At 39.0% G+C, this 20,200-nt stretch overlaps 1 protein-coding gene across 1 annotated transcript in view; it reads left to right on the top strand.

Moving 5' to 3' along the window:
- Positions 1–1,097: 1,097 nt before the first annotated feature.
- Positions 1,098–20,200, top strand: part of LOC120317957 (serine/threonine-protein kinase MRCK beta-like) — a 38,897-nt gene continuing 19,794 nt past the window's right edge. Inside the window, exon 1 of the mRNA XM_039365061.1 lies at positions 1,098–2,706. Coding sequence (XP_039220995.1) covers positions 2,529–2,706 — 178 coding nt within the window. The 5' untranslated portion in view covers positions 1,098–2,528. The remainder of the gene's footprint in view (positions 2,707–20,200) is intronic.

Below are 20,200 nucleotides of genomic sequence, written 5' to 3'. Positions count from 1 at the left end.
AATGCAATCCTAGGTTGCATTAAAAGAGGGATAGAATCAAGATCACATGAAGTGTTAGTACTGCTTTATAATGCCCTGGTAAGACCACACTTGGAATATTGCATCAAGTTTTGGTCACCACAATATAAAAATATGTAGAGACTCTGGAAAGAGTACAGAGAAGAACAACAAAGATGATTGGGGGGCTGGAGGCTAAACATATGAAGAATGGTTGCAGGAATTGGATATGTCTAGTCTAGTGAAAACAACTAGGAGTGTCATGATTGCAATGTTTCAATATTTGAGGGGCTCCACAAAGAAGAGGGGGTCAATCTATTTTCCAAAACACCAGAAGGCAGGACAGGAAGCAATGGATGGAAACCAATCAAGGAGAGACGCAACTTAGAACTAAGGAGAAATTTCCTTACAGTGAGAACGATTTATTGGTGGAATGAATTGCCTTCAGAAGTTGTGAGTGCAACTTCTTCCATCACTGGAAGCGTTTAAAAAGTGACTGGACAGCCATTTCTCTGAAATGATATAGGACAGTGATGGCGAACCTATGGCACGGGCACGCACGCCGTCGCCCCAGTCCTAGGCCTTCAGCTGGGTTTTATAAAACCTTTTCGCTTTAGGCCTCCACCATGTACAAAAAAAAAAAAAAAAGTTCAATCAATCAATTTCAACTTCTCGAGGAAAAAAAAGATCTTGCAAAGTTGGAATTGATTAATTGAACTTTTTAGTCCCACCCAGTCTGTTATCACCGTACCAACACCCACCCAACGGGCCACACCCACCCGGCACCCAACGATGCATAAGTGGATTTTGAGTTGCAGTTTGGGCACTCAGTCTCTAAAACAATGGTTCTCAACCTGTGGGTCGGGACCCTATTTGGGGTCGAACGACCATTTCACAGGGGTCGCCAAACAACGCAATCCGCCATTTTTTCCCCCTTTTCCTTAGCTGTGCTATTCCCTTTTATTCTATTGGCTTTTGAAAGCCAATAGAATAGACTATCTTGAATAGAGTCTAATTCTATTGGCTTTCAAAAGCCAATAGGAATTGTCCAGGCTGTCTCTGCCCTGCTGAGCCTGCCAAAAGTCCCATTCTGCAAACTCAACTTACGACCGGTTGGGGGTCGCGGCATTAAAAAGGTTGAGAACCACTGCTCTAAAAGGTTCACCATCACTGATATAGGATCTCCTGCTTAAGCAAGGGGTTGGCCTAGAAAACGTCCAAGTTCCCTTTTAAATCTGTTATTCTGTTTCCCAAAATGTATTTTGAAAATCTTTCTCAGTTTAATCAGAGCTATGAGATTCGGGCTTCAAAAATCAGAATTAGCTAACAACAACAAAATCAGAAAATGAACACTTTGATGCCATTTAGTCGTATTTTGGCGGATTTGATAGTTCGTTAAAATCTCAGCCTTTTAGCTGCTGAATAGAAAGCTGCGGAGTGGAGGTGGTCAGGGGTATGGAAATAGATAAGCTCGGTGTTATTATTTTGCTATAAAAGATCAGATCCTTTTCGCACAACGCACTGACCCACGAACATCTAAACGATATTTGCTAAATTTACCCAATCGCTTGGATTTCGCCCAGTCCTTATAAACGGGATGCACTTATCAGGAACGAGTAGGAAGTTATAACAAATCTAAAGCATTTGGGGCGTGGGAGCCACGAATATGCTGACGGGAATTCCGGTGGCTTGCTTGTTTCAATCCACTTGGCAAAGGGAAGGATTGGATACGTGACGAGAAAGCGGCTGGTTTGTTTTTCCCGAGGGCTTCCAGGTTGCGCAACTAGCGAATCTGCCGAAAGGTTTCTTCCCTACGTTCCATCGCGGCTTTCATCCCTCCCTGATCTTCCTGTTGCCCGGATGGTCACGGCCAGCGGGAGCGTTTTCCTAGGAACTACGGCAAGAAGCGAGGACCAAGTCCTTCCGGCTTCTTCTCAAGCCACTTTTCCAGTGCCCTCGCCCAGTCCCTTCCATCCTGCTCCCAAGCACCGGAGGGGGGGCGAGGGGGCGGGGACGGATGAGAATTGGGGCCGAGTTGAGAGAGGCGGCCTGCTTTGGGGAGGGGGGGGCTGGGTGTAGCTTTGACCACCGGGATGATTTTGCCGCACCACCTTCGCAGTGGCGACCGTCGCAACTGAAAGCCAGGACTTCATCTTCCTCTTCCTCCTCCTCAGCCGTTGCCAGGCGAAGTGAGAGGGCGGGTCCGAAGGGGAGGGATCAGCCGATGGACCAGCCGGGCCTGGAGCGGAGCCTGGAAGAGCTGCTTTTCGGAAAGGCCTCGCAAAATGTGGGCGTAGCGGGGAGGCGAAGCAGCCCCTAGCCTTGCCGGGCCCAGGGCCCGTCGGAAGGTGTTGAGAGGGGAACGCCTGGATAGGCTGATGTCTCTGCCGCCGCTGCCCGGAGCCTGAGGCGGCGGCTCTTTCCTCCTCCTCCTCCTCCTCTTCTTCGCCTTCCCTCTCCGCCTCGCTCGGCCTCTCCCTCCTGCCTTGACCGACCAGTCGCTCAGCTCGCTTGCCTCACCCGCCGCCACCATGTCGGCCAAGGTGCGGCTGAAGAAGCTGGAGCAGCTGCTCTTGGATGGGCCCCGGCGCAACGAAAACGTCCTGAGCGTCGAGGGGCTGCTGGATCTCCTGGTCGGGCTCTACACCGAGTGCAGCCGCGACTCGCCGCTTCGCAGGGACAGGCTCGTCTCCGACTTCCTCGAGTGGGGTGAGGAGGAGGAGGAGGTGTGGGGGAGGGTAAGGGGACCGGATTGGGAATTTTGCCGGATCGTGGCTTGGTTTGGTTTGTGAATGGGGGGCGGGGGGGTGGGCTTCCTCTCTGGTCGAACCCGGTTGAACTCAATGCGACTTGTTTCTGAGTAGGCATGGATACGAATAAAAAGCCTGTTTGTCGTGCGAGAGAAAGAGGGAGCGCCTACTCTGCTAACAGAAGTTTGAGATTATCGGGTTGGGTAGTTCGTGGAAACCTGAGACAGAGATGTATATAAGGATGGACCTAGCTGATAGTGCTTGGGGGAGGTGAGAAGGAAGAATTGCTGGGTTAATTAACAGGAGGATGGGAAAAGGAGTGCATCCCCTGTCAAACTGGCTGAAGTAGCAGGAGGAGTGAGAATTATTATCTAATCATCCAGGATAAGTTCATTTTTATGAGACTGATATGGTAGACCTTGGAACAAAACTTAAGGAATAAAGTGGGGTAGTTCAGTGGCAACAGTGAACAAAGAGAAAACAATTTCTCTCCTAAAAGCTTTTACAGGACATGGACATTTTTGGTGAGAAATATCTCTTATGAGACTTTGGGAGTGGTAACAGTGAGGATGAAGGAAATTCACTCAGTGATGACTGATGTACATTGAGAGCATTGAATTACAAAGAAGGGAGAACCAAAATATTATCCAAACTAGGAGAGTATTTCTTTTTTGATAACATTCATAATGATCTACAATTGCAGAAACAGAAGTTGCATGAATTCAATGGTAGCTGGATGATTTGGAGATGGTAAAGCCAAAAGATATGGTATAAATTCAGTTTGAATTAAGGATTTTGCTAGTCTGTGTAACTTATAAGAAGAGGGGAAAGTTAAAATAGTATTGTATTGGTTAAAGGTGAATTGAGGAGAACAGAATGTGAATGAAAGATACTGCTTCTGCAAAATCAGAGCAGACACTATTTTAGGACAGGAATTGTCAACATATGGAATAGCTCCAGACCCTGCTGATCAGAAAAGGAAAAATGGAGAACTAAGTCCACAAGTACTATGCATTAGAAAAGAAATTGCAGATTTTGTGAAGAAATTGCCTACTTGTCAATTTAAGACAATGGGACTAATCAACACATCCCAGGCAGCTCTTTCAAAAATAAATAAATTGTATTTATCTGAAATGAGAAGTGAAGAAAAGTCAGAAGACACTTTTATATTCAAAGCTGTCGGAAGGAAGTGTTCATATCCTGAAGGTGACAGTTCAGACTGTCATCCTGACTAATGGGGGGTGGGGGTAGGGGTGGATTAGATTCCATTAATAGCACAGCCAGATGGACTATTAGGAGAGATGTGGGATGAATTCAAAGCTAGATTTAGTTGAAATGAAGAATTTGGAATCAATGTTACTTTTAGTAACTGAGGAATACAATGTACCTTCTTGATGTGCTGTAATACTGGAGGTTCCAAGAAATCCAGTGCAACAGGGTAATGAGGTGGAAGGGAAGGAAGATAAATGCTTGTTACCTCTCCATTCCTTTCTGGACTTAAAAAAAAAAATCCTTCCATTACAAACATATAAATCAAGAAAGGAAAAGAAAGCTCTGAATCCCCAGTGTGACTTTTGGAAGCTTAGACAGATTCCATCCCACTAGTTTTAGTGTTCAGTAACCTTCTTGCCTAATTTTATTTTCTAGATTAGAAAATGGATGGAAAATTAGCATGCTGCAAAACAAAGCACCAGGCTCAATCAGAACTTGATTTTCCAACAAAACCTTTGAGTAATGGGTCCTTGGTGCTCTCTGAGTTTGGTTATTATTTTTTGTAGACATTACCCAAACTAGGTAACATTAGTGCTAGTAAGGAGTGGAGTCTGCCCTCAATTTGTATTCCAGTGACTTGTCCTGTCAGGGTTGGTGGGAGTGGTTTTGATGATTTTTTTTTGTTGGGCTGCTTACTGTTAGCTTGTTTGACATTTCCTAGATTAGGGTATTGTTTACTTCTTGGTTGTTGGTCTCATGTTAACCTTGGTGTTAAACTGTGCTCATCTGTGTATTGATTGCCAATGGGGAGTTGTTTTGGTCTTTTTGCTCTCTTTTTGGCTTGTTAATTGTCTCTTTTGCACAGTATATAGATGTTGTTTATGTCTAAGTGTCTGTTGATGGCCATTTGTCAAAGTGCCAGGCTTCCAGGAATTTTCTAGTGTTTTTGAACTTGGCATGGTCTAGGATGGTCACCATTTCCCAGTTGAAATTATGGTTAAATCCATGTTGTAAAATTAAAGAGTTTTCATCATGTCTTCTGACATCTAATTGGTGTTCATGGATGTGCTCTGCTAGTCTCCTTTTTGTCCTACATAGTGGCTATTGCAGTCTTTACACTGTAATGTTGTAGATGACTCCTGTTTTTTCTTCTGGATCAGCTGGGTTTTTTGGTTTACTCAGGATGTTTTGGAGTGCTTTAGTTGGTTTGTGTGCTGTGTTGATTCTATGTGGTTGTCGGTTGGTGGTTTCTCAGATGTTTTTGATGTATGAGAGTGTTATCCTTTTTAGGGCTTGTGTTGGTTTTGCTATATTGGGTTGAGTGGTCAAGCAGTTTTTGATGAAATTGCGTGGATATCCATTTTGTTGGAAGATATTGTATGGATGTTCTGTTTCCTTTTCCCGCTGTTAAGGGTTATTGCAGTCTAAATAGAGTTCTTATATAGCTCCTGTTGTGAGAAGTTAGGGTACTCCTAACCTCAAAGTTTAGGTAAAAGTTTTGAGTTCCACATAAACTTCCTAGGTATTCTTAGCAAAGAGAGGGAGAGGGAGAGGAGAGAGAGAGAGAGAGAGAGAGAGAGAGAGATTGAGAGAGAGATTGAGAGAGAGAGAGAGAGAGAGAGAGAGAGAGAGAGAGAGAGAGAGAGAGAGAGAGAGAGAGAGAATAAGCTTAAAAAGTGTACCTGGAAAGAGGCATGAGTTTGGAATTACCGGTACTGACTAATGGAGTACTTCTGACTTTGTCTTTGTTTTGTAAATTCAATCCGCATCTTTTTCATCACTGACCAGCATAAGAAATAACGCATGGGTTTACAAAACGTAGCTGCAGATTAACAGCTATAATTTACAAATAGGCCATGCTTATTAAGGTGTATAGAAAGTAAAATAATGGAACATGAAACTATGTATTTTGGAACTCAAAACTATAAGATTGTAACATTTACTGTATTACAGTATCTAAGGTTAATTATTAATTTAACTTTAATTAAACTTGCTATATAAACCCACTTCCTCCACTGTTGGGCATGATTAGGGCTTACCCTTTTTATTACAAGAGTTTTTTTAAAGAACAATTCTCCAGGAAGAGATACATATGAATATAAGCAATGAGGAATCTTTTACATGCTCTTAATGATACTTAGTACAACACTAAAATGTGAGAACATCTGGTTCTCAATTTCTGAATGGACCAGTGCTTTTTGTTTTACATTAACCCACTAAGAGGATTCACTTCCTGTATTTATTGACATCAATAAGCCCTTTAACTGAATAATTGAACACTACCTGTCATCTATTTTGAAAGCTCCTAGAATTGATTAGTTTTGTGTCAGATATAAAGTATACTTTAATCTTGGTGGATTTTTTTTTTATATCTACAGTATATAAGCCGTTGATGTATATAAATTGCTGTGTTCCATTTTAGAGACTTAATTTGTTCTGGATGACAAAACTAATTCATTTCTAGAAACAAATAGTTTCTAATTTTGATTTAATTCCTATAAGCTCAATGCTGACATTGAACTAGTTCAATTTAATTACTGGCTTAATAAGCAGAGAGATGTATGAACTTTATTTTCAAACAGCTGAAAGAATGCTTGTACCCCTTTTTGTTAGAAAGAAATATATTTTAGATCATTTCCTTAATATTTAAACAATAATTAGTTTTAAGGGTGGCCCAGCTATTGTATAACTCTCTATTATATTACTAGCACTTATAAGACAACAACAAGGAAATGCTAAATAGTTCAGAATATTGAACTTTTTTGAATCTTGATACTATCATGGCTATTTAGCTACCACCACCACTATTTCTTTCCATTAAAAATACACATACTATTTTTTTTATTTTTGTCATGTATTATTTAATTTGAGTTGTATTATAGAAGAATTAGGAAATAGTTGAACATTAATTCATATGTTGATGCCAATATTTGTTGCAGTAATTTTTGCCAAGGTACGTACAATGGGAAAGTTTGATTGCTCAGTAGAAGAGTATATGCCTTGGATTTAGAAGATTCCAAACATCCTAAGCAAAATGATTTAATAGGCTAATTCAGTACAAATCAGTTTTCGTGTACTGTAGGATAGCTGAAATATAAACTAAATAACCATTTTTAGTAGAGAAGCAGAATTAGAAATAAAAGTACTTTTGTAGTAAATGGTGGGTATAGATATCATGTTTGAAAAAAAGATGAAAATATTAGTACGCTCAAGTTTAGAAAACTGTAACCATTCACATGACTAATACCTCGTCATTAGTATGAGTTCCTTTGCTAAGAATTAAGACATTAGAATACACAATTGTACAGAAGTGCAATATTTAGTATCTGAAGTGTGTTGTATTGTTTTATTGTTTCTGCTTTTATCACTGTTATCTGCCCAGAGTTTTATCCTACAAGATGGTAGCTATATAAATTGTTTAAATAAATAAAAAAATAGTTCAGAAATGTGAAAAATAAAATAAATAAAATAGACAGAAAACTAGGGTTCTCAACAAATCCAGATATGTAATGATGAGGGTGAGCCTGGCTAGGAGGGAGGAATCCAACATATGAGAACATAAACAGTATAGACAACTATAGATAAAAAGCTTGATCAAAGCAAGGGCATTATTTTTTTAAACTATTATAAATTAGGATTATAGGAAAAGACACAGATCCAGAGTTATGCACAAAAGAACATGTCTCAGAATTGCACAATAGTTAAAATTTCTAGCCAAGGTAGTGCTGTAAGCTTTGGAAAGAGGGCTATTCATTTATCCTCACACTCAAACAGCATCCTTTCATAACTATGGTAGAAATCAGATTCATTTGGCAGGTCTCTCTTTTTTTAAATTGACCATTCCCTCCATATCTACTAAGACAAAGTTGAGAAGATTTAATCCATCTTCTATTAACCTTTTGAATTTCCAGAACTAGTTTTAAAAGTTATTGATTATGCACCATCAAGTAGATATTGACTCATCTTATAACTTTATTATTTGCGAAAGCAGTAATGTAAGGCTTTACTTACGTACCTTGTACAATTGGTTAATATTTCGCAGTGACTATTTTATTATAGTAACAATAGTAATAAGTATTTTTATATATATTTAAATTAGCATAGTGAACAACTGTATAACAGACACATATAGGAAAAATTATGTAGATGTTAACACCTTGATATTTGAAAGCTTTAGTTAGTGAGACAAAACAGAAATGGCCCAGGTCTTAGGGCCTTTTCTAGACAAGCCCAAATCTTGAAGCATCCATTGAAAGAAGTATTCTAGAAAGGTCTTACAGAGAATTAAAAATATAAAAAAGGATTAATTTAATTATATCTTTAATTTAACAATAGCTATCTTCTTGCAAGTAAAATATTTATTATTAAATCTTGGTGTTTAGTATTAAATATAACTGATTGTGCGGATGATCAATAGTATTAAAGTCTGCTAATGTATGCAAAATAACATAATACCAGAGTAGAAATTATGCAAAATCACTGGTAGGCTTGAATGTGGTAATTTCCCATATGGTAAAGCATTATATTCAGGGCTGTTAAACCTATTTCCAACAATGCATTTAAACTGAAGTAAACATCAAACTCTATTAGTAAAGCATTATATAGCAATGAGTGATAGAATACAAGATGTAAAATTCTAGAACCCTAAGAAGGTTAAATGTGAAAGTGACAAGTTAAAAAAAAAAACTGTTAAGAGGAATTGTATTACACATGTTAAGAATATGCCCTCCTTTTGGACTTAGTAGGAAATTTGAATGTTAAATATGCATGTTGTCTATTTCACCTTTGTCTTTTTTCTGTCTTGAGATGCAGCTGATGTAAGTAGTTTTAGTACTACATTTTTAAATGTGATAGTAATATTGTATAAATCTATAACAATAATGGTATGACTAACAAGAGTTCCTTAGTCCAAGAATGGTGCTTTGAACATAGAAGTTGGTTTTGCCTGAAAATTATGTAAGTACAGTGTGAATAACAATGCTTGTTTTCTAATTGCAGTTTTCAGTGTGCAAATAGGTTTTCATATTTCACAGAATTAAACTTACCTTAGAAAACCACTGAATAAGTAATTGCATCTGATTTGGTTGAAATACTTTAATGATCTTTACTTTACAATCTTTTCTTCAAACTGTTTACATTGGATCATATTTGATTTTCTGTCCATATAAATGGACTTAAAGAGCTATTTTTGAGAAGAGCATGAAAGGTACATCAGCAAGCCCTAACGGAATTATTATTACATTTATACAATGTATTCCTTCAGATCTTAATAGGGATTTTAACTTTGCCTTTTTTTAGACAACTGAACAAAGATGTGCTGTATAAAGATATGTATTTCGATCTGAATTGGAGAAGGATGCCTTGGAGGTAGCATTGATACTCTCGCTAGGCTGTTTTAAGATGTTATCTGATATTATAGCAAGGTTGTTCACGTGGCTCTGAAGCACTGTTGCTTGCTTTTGATTCAAGTAATGCACATTTTACAATTGTGTATTGCAATGAATAACTTATTAGTCATACTAATAAGAGTTTTATAAATGAATGTAAAGTATTGTGCGATATTTTACTTTCATTTGATACTGTTTAATAGACTAGGAATTAACTTGTTGCTTTATTAACACATGTAACTAATAAAAACTAAATAACAGGAAGAAATAGACAAAATAAGAATCTATTTAAGTCCTTAATAATAACCATAGGTTTCACATCAACTGTTTGTCTCAATAAAGATTTTCTAATAGCCCTTATGAAATCAAAACAAGGGGACCCTGCCATTCTCTCAGAAAAGAGTATTCCAGTCTTCAGTTACTATCAAGAAGATCCAGTCTTCTTCAATATTATTTTTATTGTTTTATAAGGGTAGGGGAGGGTTAGGGATAGGATCAATATAGATATTGGGGTTCAGGGTAGGGTTTGGGGATGGGGTTAGTATAAGGATTGGGATAGGGATAGGGATAGGTACAACAATGGGGTTGCCCCCATAACATTTCCACGCTTTAGAAAGCAGACTATTGTCCGGATACAAATATTCAATAACAATAATTAATATGATAAATAGCTATGGTCAATAAGAATAACAGTGATCATAGAAATATCAATCAATAAATATCATTCATCTTGTTAAATTCACTATCATTTCTCGCTAGTTCATTTTGTTAACCATTGGTAAACATTTTCCCATGTTTTAAAATAGACTGAAGATCCAGTCTTCTATGTACATCCCTTTCAGTTCTATTCTTAAAGCTTGGGCATGTTCATACAGATGAAGGGAGTGTATAAAGGGACATTGGTTTTGGCCCACTTCCATTTTTAAAATGAATAAATGAGTTTTGTAATGGATAAATAACTGATTCAGCTGAAACACAATGTGCTCTGATTATTGAAAGCACTGTCAAGGTTTCTGATGGTTGCATTTTGTTCATTTGTTCCAGAACTATCTTTAAAAGCAATCCCAAGTAAAGAACTTTACAGTAGCCTATTCTGTGCATGAATAGAACAAGTATAATAGAGACTACGTCTGATTTTTGTAGTAAGGCCGCAATGCATAGAGTGATACAGCGGCTTTTAGAAGCTATAACTGCTTGCATATCAAGTATGATGCTAGATCCAGGGGGTTCCTACCCTATTAATTTGATCACCGAATAAGTGAAATCCCTTTCAAAACAATCTGCAGCCAAATTAATAAACAGAATTTTGTCTAAAGGAAAGGAGGGCTTGGGAGGCAAATGCTTTAGGACAGTGGTGGCGAACCTATGGCATGGGTGCCAGAGGCGGCATTCAAAGCCCTCTTTGTGAGCATGTAGGCCTTCAGCTGGGTTTTATAAAACTTTTTCGCTTTAGGCCTCCGCCGCGGTGTGCAAAAAAAAAGGTTCAATCAGTCAATTTCAACTTCTCGCGGGAAAAAAAAGATCTTGCAAAGTTGGAATTGATTGATTGAACTTTTTAGTCCCACCCAGTCTGCTGTTACCACTGCAGCCACGCCCACCCAATGGGCCACACCCACCAATGGGCCACATCAACCCGGCACGATGCATAAGTGGGTTTTGAGTTGCAGTTTGGGCACTCAGTCTCTAAAAGGTTCGCCATCACTGCTTTAGGATGACATTTTCCAAGTATGTACATAATAGTGTTGGGTTGTCCAAAGCTGTTTCATTTCTCAAGGGCCTCAAGGAAAATGAAAATTAACATACAAACTCATATACTTCAATATTTTACAAAGTAAATCTGTATAATTATTTTCACCAAGGTATTGAAACATCTCCAAAATATTATGTTTGCCTTTTCAGAAATATTATAGATAACATATTTAAATATTCCAATAAAAATAAACATAGAAATGTTTTATTATGTAACTGAAACTTTTAAAAAATCAATTCCTTTGAAGGAATTAATATTCAGGGTTGTTAAAATTTTATTATTATAGCATACAGTGAACAAAATTCACATTGTAGGTACCTGTTTGAATTGTTATTTCAAATGGTTTCATATCTGCCTGAAACATCAGTACTTTTGCCAGGTCTGAAAGAGAAAATCGATTTACAATTCATGGATAAATCTGTATTATTTTTCTCTGCTAGGAATGTTCTTAAATGCTTACACACGTAAAATTAAACAGTAATAGAATTGTCAACGACAGTTTAGTTGTTTCTAGGTAAACTTTGATAGTAGCCAACTGCATAGCAAAATAGTTGTGATAGATAGTTGGTGGGCATCATCAGCAGTAGCCAGAGGGTCACATTTCAAGGAACCTGACCGGCTCACACTTATGATGGACGCCAGTCTGTTCAGTTGGGGAGCGCATCTGCAGTCTCAGTGGGCACAGGGACAATGGTCCCAGGCAGATCTGGAACACAACATCAATTGGTTGGAGTTAAGGGCCATACACTTGGCCCTTCGCCACTTCCACAACAGGGTAGCGAGACAACACGTCCTAGTCCTCACAGACAACATGTCAGCAAAGGCACATGTGAACCAGCAGGGGGGCACCCAGTCCAGATCCCTCATGACGGAGGCCCAAGCCTTGGGATCCTGGGCGGAGGCAAACCTCGCCTCAATCAGGGCCGAACACATTTCTGGGGAAGTGAACAGACAAGCAGGTCAACTGTGCACCACTCCGAATGGCATCTGCATCCAGACCTATTCGCAGAAATAGGGAGGAAGTTTGGACAGCCAGTAGTAGATCTATTCGCGTCCCGAGCGAACGCCCAACTACCGAGGTTCTTCTCAAGGTTCCCATCGCTGGGAGCGAAGGGAGCAGACTCCCTGCGTTGCCCACGGCCAGGGGGTCTGCTTTACGCGTTCCCTCCCCTTCCATTGATCCCGGCAATCATCCGCAAGATACTACAGGAATGGGCAGAGGTCATACTCGTGATCCCACATTGGCCATGAAGACCGTGGTTCACAGACCTGGTGAATCTCTCCAGTTCTCTCCCATGGAGGATTCCCCCGGACCAAATATCACTCAGCCAGGGAGCTCTGCAACATTAGTTAGCCGCCTGGCACTTGAACGCCGGATCTTGAGTGGGGAATCATACCCACCAAGAATAATTTCCATGATTCAGGCATCCCGCCGACCGGCGACAAACCACATCTATGACTCCACATGGAGGAACTTCTGAGGTTGGTGCCTAAGGAGACTACTTGATGCTTTGAACCTGACAGACACAAACATCCTAGAATATTTGCTTGATGGCCTGGACAAGGGACTTACTCCCAATACTATCCGCAGACAGGTCGCGGCGCTATCTACTTTACTTACATGTGCCAATTCAGTTCCCGTGGCATAACACCCTAGGACCTGCACTTTCCTTAAGGAAGCCACCAACACAAAACCACCTGTAGTCCACAGGTACCCCATCTGGGAATTACCACGAGTCCTCTGGACCCTCACCAAGGCACCATTTGAGCCCATCAAGTCTTGTACTCTGAGGGACTTGTCCCTCAAGGTCACTTTCCTGGTCGCGGTCACCTCGGCCAGGCGCATATCTGAACTCGCAGCACTTTTGGTCAGGGAGGACCTCTGCTCCTTTCAGCAAAACTGTGTGGTCCTTCATTTGGACCCAACTTTCATTCCCAAGGTCAACTCCACGTTCCATAGGGCCCAAGAAATCATCCTACCGGACTTTTGCCCCAATCCGTCCCATGCCCTGGAACAACAGTGGCACACACTGGACGTTCGTAGGGCACTGCGATAATATATCAAGTGAACTGTGCCCTTCTGCAAGTCAGAGGCCCTCTTCATCTCGTTCCACCAGTGGGCAGAAGGTATCTGCCTCAACTATAGGCAGGTGGATCAGGGCTTATATTGCGGAAGCGTATCAATCTCTGTCCCGACCAGCACCAGGGCAGATCACAGCACATTCCACACGCAGTGCTGCAACCTCGGCGGCATGGACCACACAGGCCTCTATCGAGGTTTGCAGGGTGGCGACATGGTCTTCGCCCTCTCCATTCATCTGACACTACAAGATAGACCGCTTTGCATCCGAAGACACCTCCTTTGGAAGGAGGGTTCTCCAACAGGTAATCACTGGGGACGCGGCAGCGGTCTCTCCGTTCCCCCCCCCCCATTGGGACAGTGAGGCTTTGGTATGTCCCATTGGTGGATTCTCCATCTCTGGTGCTGGAGAAGGGACGTTGTCTTACCTGAACGCCTTTTCTCAGCACAGAGATGGAGAATCCACTCCCACCCTTAAGAATAACTAGTTCATATCAGGAAAACCGAGAGCCAACACGTCGAATTGTAGTCAACCGCTTCGCCCTCATCAAGAATGGGGAGTGGTTACCCAAGGACAGGCATGGCAAATTTCTCTGACTTGGTCTAATGGGCAGGAAGGCAGAGTTAACCCATAGGTGGATTCTCCATCTCCGTGCTGAGAAAAGGTGTTCAGGTAAGACAACGCCCCTTCCCTATTGACTTTGCCTGTTGGAAACTGACTGGGAAAATTGCAAATGAAACACTGCAACCACTGTAAATACATATCAGTTGCCAAATGCTTGAATTTTAATCACATGACCAACGGGTTGCTGTGATGCAAAGTGTGAGGATTGATCATACATCACTTTTCTGCAGTGCTGTTATAACTTTGGTCACTGAAATAATAGTTTTATGTCAAGGACCACCTGTACCTTAACAGTCAGCAGCAGGTTAATATACCACTGGTAAATCTTTTTATACCAGCTTTCTCTAAATATAATATTCATAGCAGATTTAATATGTATCTTCTGTTGATATTTCCATTGTTCCATTTAAATTCTGCCCCCATTTAATCATAAAAGTCTGTAACTTGGCTTGATTTCCAAATCTATTTCAAATACTTATAAATAAGCCCAAAAAAGTTCTGAGTTTTGTACAAGTTTCTCAATTTCAGTTAAGAATTTTAAATATTCAGGCCTCCCTGTTTTTATAATTCCTTTTGAATTATATTGCTTAAAGGTCATCCCAGTCATCTTGAAAGCAGGCCTTTCTTTTTCCTGGTTTCCCACTGCTTTCACTTTCTTCTTATTATGCACCTCTCTTAATATCTATCAAATCTGTATCTTTTTGCCATTTCCCTTAATTATCTTTTGTATTTTTACCTCTGTTTTCCAATGTCTCCTCAAAGACATTATCCCTCAAATGCTAAGTGCTAAGAATTAAACAAAAAGACCAGAACTCAGCCTCTCCAGCAACGAACTTCAGATGCAAAAAATCTTATTCCTAGTATAAAATCCAGACAAATAATTAAGCAGAAAACAATACTCTGAACAAGGACCTATTGAGGAGAAAATTAACTTCCGCCAATAGTGGCAGGAAAAGCCATAGTATATAAACAGGGAGCAAACCCCACTTTCATTAATACTGATGATGTTACCTAATTGAGTAATGAAAAATCTACAAGCAAACAATCAAGCTCAGAACGTACCAAGGATTCCAAAGTACAGTTACTGTCTTGTAGCGTTAGCAGATTAATATTTGTTTGTAACCTATCATTTCTTTAAGAGCTCAGGACATACATAGTGCTGCCTTCCCTAATTTTTTACCATTTTCCATACACTATGAGGTAGGTGGAACTGAGAATAATTTATTAGTCCCAAATTACCCAGTAAGCTTCCATGGGAGACAGTGCATTTTAATCTTCCTAGTTTTACTTCAACACCTTAGCCACTATATTTGTCTTGTCTGTTGATCCCTAATGCCTCAAAATATATTCTAAAACAGTGATGGTGAACCTTTTAGAGACCGAGTGCCCAAAAACTGGTCCCACCCCTGCTCCACTCTCCTGCCCCACCCCTGCTCTGCCCCCCCATCCCCTGCCCCGCCTGCCCACAGGACCACTCACCACCTCCAGGGCCCACCGCAGATCGCCCAGGCAGCCCAGCAGCGCTATGGCGGCCACAGCCTCTGCCCACGCCCTGCAGCATCAATTGCATGATGGGGTGTGAGAGCAGAGTCTTGTCTACGCTGCCTGGCTGCCATGTGGACCATGGTCGAGGGCAACTCTCCTTCAGGGGGGCTGTTGGAGAGGAGAGGGTTGCAGGGGGAGGCAAGGCTGAGGCAACGGCACATGTGCCCTCAGAGAGGTCTCCGAGTGCCGCCTCTGGCACCCGTGCCGTAGGTTCGCCACCACTGTTCTAGAACGTAACAGATTTTGGCAGTCCATTCTACTGAGCGATGTAGTAATTTTTACATCTGTACTCCTACTGTTGGATGTAGCACTTTTTTCATGTTCTTGACCACAGGGTATAAAGCACTTAATCAAACCAATTGTTCATTTTCATGACCTCCAGGGTTCCTTTCATCTTCTTCTTCTTCTTCTTCTTCTTCTTCTTCTTCTTCTTCTTCTTCTTCTTCTTCTTCTTCTTCTTCTTCTTCTTCTTCTTCTTCTTCCTACTCCTCCTCCTCCTCCTCCTCCTCCTCCTCCTCCTCCTCCTCCTCCTCCTCCTCCTCCTCCTCCTCCTCCTCCTCCTCCCATTTCTGGCTGCTCAGCTGACTACAGTGATTTAGTTTTATATTAACCTAATGTTATGTCAATTTGAGAACAATGAAGATAATTTTTTTGTATCTTTCTAATTGTGTAGAAACTGGTTAATCAATTCCATTTTCCATTTAGCAAGTTTACTTTGCAAGATGCCAGTATTAATTCTAGAAATAAATTTTAAGAACTGTCAAATATATATTAAAATAAAGATACTGAACAAAATTAACTACAATGTTGTGCTCAGCCTATGAAATTTAAACTGGGTGACAGCTGGTTGAACTTAATTTTCTAGAAACATGAATATAAATAAAATATAACGTCTTAGGGAACAAGGTGGTAAAGGGACAGATATGCACTGATTTTTAGCAATCATGATTTTGTACACTGATCTTGCTGTTGATATTTGAGGGAAAATATATAAAAATTATCCTCTTTTCACTTAAAAGTTTCATTAGAGCAAAAAAGGTACTGGACACAATAATTGTAGAAAGGGGAATCTTTGTTGTGTACATTTCTATTAAAACATGTGCTGCCCAAAAATAATTTCCTTTGAACAAATATGAGTCTCCCATTACTTATAACGGTGAAGACAGCATTAATAAAACAAATTTGGAAATATAAAACTGTTTCATGTCCTCTTGTTACCAAGAAATTTACACAATGTGTTCATGAAGTTAGCACTTTGACTTGAAAGTATTTTATACCAGGAGTCAGATTTTCTCCATGTGAACTTTGTTTTATTACTAAGTTATGTCCAAAGACCGATACTACTAGTAAAATAAAGTTTTGGGGTTTTTTTCTAGTCTGATAACTGTTATCTCTAAGAATATAAATTGATGCAACAGTTTCATTTTTGCTGTATTTTTTTAAAATAACCCTAACAATCATTTCAGCAACAAATCTCAGAAGGTATACATTATACATTGTATTACAAATGGTTAGTTAGTAATTCCAGTAAAATATTAAGATTATTCAATTGTAATGCATCATTTACTGCTGAATCCCTAAAACCTTGCTGACTAGAAATGCATTTGTCATGAGCTCACTGAAAGAGATAATATGAAATGTCTATGTGAACATTTTTTATTAATCCATCAGTATTCTACCAGGGTTCCTTGAAACAATAAATGAATTTTGCATATAACCCCCCCCCCAATGAAACCATTGGACTTCCCCTTGATACTGGCCATAATGCCAGGTATCAGTTTAACATGAAATTGATTCCTTATCCATTCCTTGTCTGTTTTAACAAATAAATCTGGAATCTTGTCAGGAATCAGCCCCACTGTCAGTTTGTCTGATCCTATTGTCACAGTCCAATTAAATGTTGGCAGTGATTCAACTCCTTATGGTCAAGTCTGATAATCCTCTTCATAACTCACTGGTCTTGCAGCATTCATCATGGAAAAGCAATAGTGATAGCATGTAGACTTATATACTGCCCCATCAAGCTTTACAGCATTCTGGATGTTTTAAAATGTAAGCATTATTTGCATATTGCTCCCAACAATCTGGGTCCTCATTTTACCAACCTTGGAAGGATCGAAAGCTGAGCCCTATCATGATCAAAGTTTCAGTGATTTGCTGAAAATTACCTCACCTCACCATTTCCTGTGTTTCCACTGCCTCTCTTATACTTTATTCCCATTATATACTGTGTACTGTATATCTTCCTTCCCATTGCAAATGCATTCCAAAACAGGAAAAAGACATGATATTAGTGAATCCCAACAAGTGTGTTCTGTTTTATACTGTTAAATATGTGAGGAGCTTCAATTGTTAATGTGATGTTGCTATAATGCTTTGATGTGTTGTTTTTATTATGTTTTATAAGCTGCCCAGAGTTATCTGGTTAACATGAGTGGCCATATAACTATGCTAATAATTAAATAAGCAGATGAGATTTTTTGGGGAGTGGGGAGCTTAGTCGTTCCCTAATAGAGGAAGTATAGAAGCTTATAGATTGTATAGATCTTTTTGACATCACTAGTGGAGAATTAGGTGATATCTACCCTAAGTTCCAACTGTTTACTACTTCATTCTGAAATATCTGGATATGCTAAAAGTTGCTGTAATGCTTGAGAAAAAAAGTAAGATGTTTTTTAAAAATGCTTCATAGTGCATCAGGATGCTCATTGCTTTTTCTTTTGCTATACGATTCTGAAATAAAGCTTGCAACTCTATTGCTGCAGCTTTTTCCTCTTTTCATTGGATGGGTTTAGGTTTTCATTAGATGGATTTTCACTAGATGCCCTGTAATTATCTGTAGGTCTTTTTATGTGACAATTGATGGGATGTTAAAACAGAGTTTTTGTGATAGATAGATAGATAGATAGATAGATAGATAGATAGATAGATAGATAGATAGATAGATAGATAGATAGATAATGGTTTTAAGCAGTAAACAGTACCATCAAGACATATAATAAAGAATAGGTACAGTTATTATAATTGAGTGTAGAATGCTTTTACACATTTTGAAGTTTTATCTGATTCAATTTTTTCTATGAAATCTCATTTTGTTTTCTGATTATCTTTTGTAGATTCAACAGGGGACTCATGATCTGTTTTAGTTTATCAAAGACTATGGACATTGGTTTAAAAGCACTGATTTTTAAGCTAGAGTGATGGAGGAAGGGAAAAAGACAAAGAATACACCTCTTTAAAAGTCTGAACAAAAACTTTTCAAATGAAAGATTTGTCAGGGAGCAGAACCTACTTCTATGATTCAAGAACGTCATATTCCAAAATTGGCTCTTGCTCAGTATAACTTTTTTTTTCCAAATTTTCGGCAGTTAGAATATGGAAGAGGTGGATATGATAGATTGACGGATATGATAGATGGATATGATATGATAGATGGACGGATCCCAAAGGAGTGAGCAAGTGTTTGTTTGTTTAGGTATTCTAGTCGTAACCATTTTGTACATTTGTTTTCAGTAAAGTAACCTGTATCATTGGGTTTGCTTGTATGGGACTTGTACAATATCTTTCTAAATATTAATCCAGAATGCAGATTTAATCAAGGGAATAGTAAACAAAAAAGGCATTCCAGAGAATGGCTACTTCTCAGACAGAAGTTGGAGCCTGCAAAACAAACCATCTGGGAAACTTTTTTTTCTAGCATTCCTTACAAATTTAAAGTTTCACTATTGAAAATTTGTTTCATTACTGCAATTATAACAACAGGGAGTGTGATTCATGCATTTTCATGAATTTTGCCCAAGGCAAAGGTTTGACTCTCATTGGCCATCAATCAAAACCAGATCACTAAGGAAGTAAGATAGGGTGAGGACAAAATTGAGTATGACTGGTTATGTATTGCAACTCATTACAAGGAAATGGAATAAAAAGAATGGTATACCACACCTTTGTGTTTGCTAATTGCTACCCTTTGCTCTCTATCTTTAGGTGACAATATGTTCTGTACACATATTTACATTATATCCAGCAATAATAACTTCACAACGTATCCATTTTGAAGAAAAAGGAAGATTCTTTTCTTAAAAGCATTTTGAGTTTTGCTTTCATTTTGAAAGCACTGGATTTTAAAATTAAACTACCTGCTTATAAAATGTATTTATTCCTGCTCCCCCCCCTCCCTCTCCCTCTTCCTCCCTCTCTTCCTCCCTCGCCTTAATTTTATTATTAAATATGATAGAAACATGAAGAGGCATTTCTTTCTGTTTTATCAGTTACAGGTGAAAGGAATGACAGGAAAATTACAATACACATTTTATTCAAACAGTCAAAAATCCTGATCCAGAATCGACATGATCTGGATGACATTTGAACAAATATGCAGGAAATTGAGATAGAACCAGATACATAGGTATATCATAACCCTTTAAAAGTGACATGGAGAAGAAAACAAACAAACAAAAAAAAATCAAGATGGACTTTGAATCAATCTATATTAAAAGAAAGAGAATTTGTAGAATTAGCAAAAAAAGAAATGGAGTTTTTCTTCAAAGAAAACAAAAAAGAAGATAGAACAGTACAAAATGTATGGGATACAGCCAAAGCATACTTTAGAGGTATCGCTATAACATACATGGCAAAAACAAACAAACAGAAAAGACAGCAATATATACTATCAAAATAAAAATTTGAAAAACTGGAATCAGAACTGCAAATTAACCCACAAAAGAAGATTCTGAAAAGAGAAATGGAAACAATAAAATACAAATTAAATCTGTTGGATTCAGAAAAATTGGCACAACATATAAAAAGAGCAAAACATAACTTTTTTGAAAATGCAAATAAATCAGGAAGATGGTT

Source organism: Crotalus tigris, unplaced genomic scaffold (genome assembly GCF_016545835.1).
Source record: "Crotalus tigris isolate CLP2741 ecotype Arizona unplaced genomic scaffold, ASM1654583v1 scf7180000019951.354573, whole genome shotgun sequence".
In the NCBI taxonomy this organism is placed as follows: Eukaryota; Metazoa; Chordata; class Lepidosauria; order Squamata; family Viperidae; genus Crotalus; species Crotalus tigris.
The sequence above is the reverse complement of the archived record's forward strand: the minus strand, read 5'-3'. Positions and strand labels throughout refer to the sequence as shown.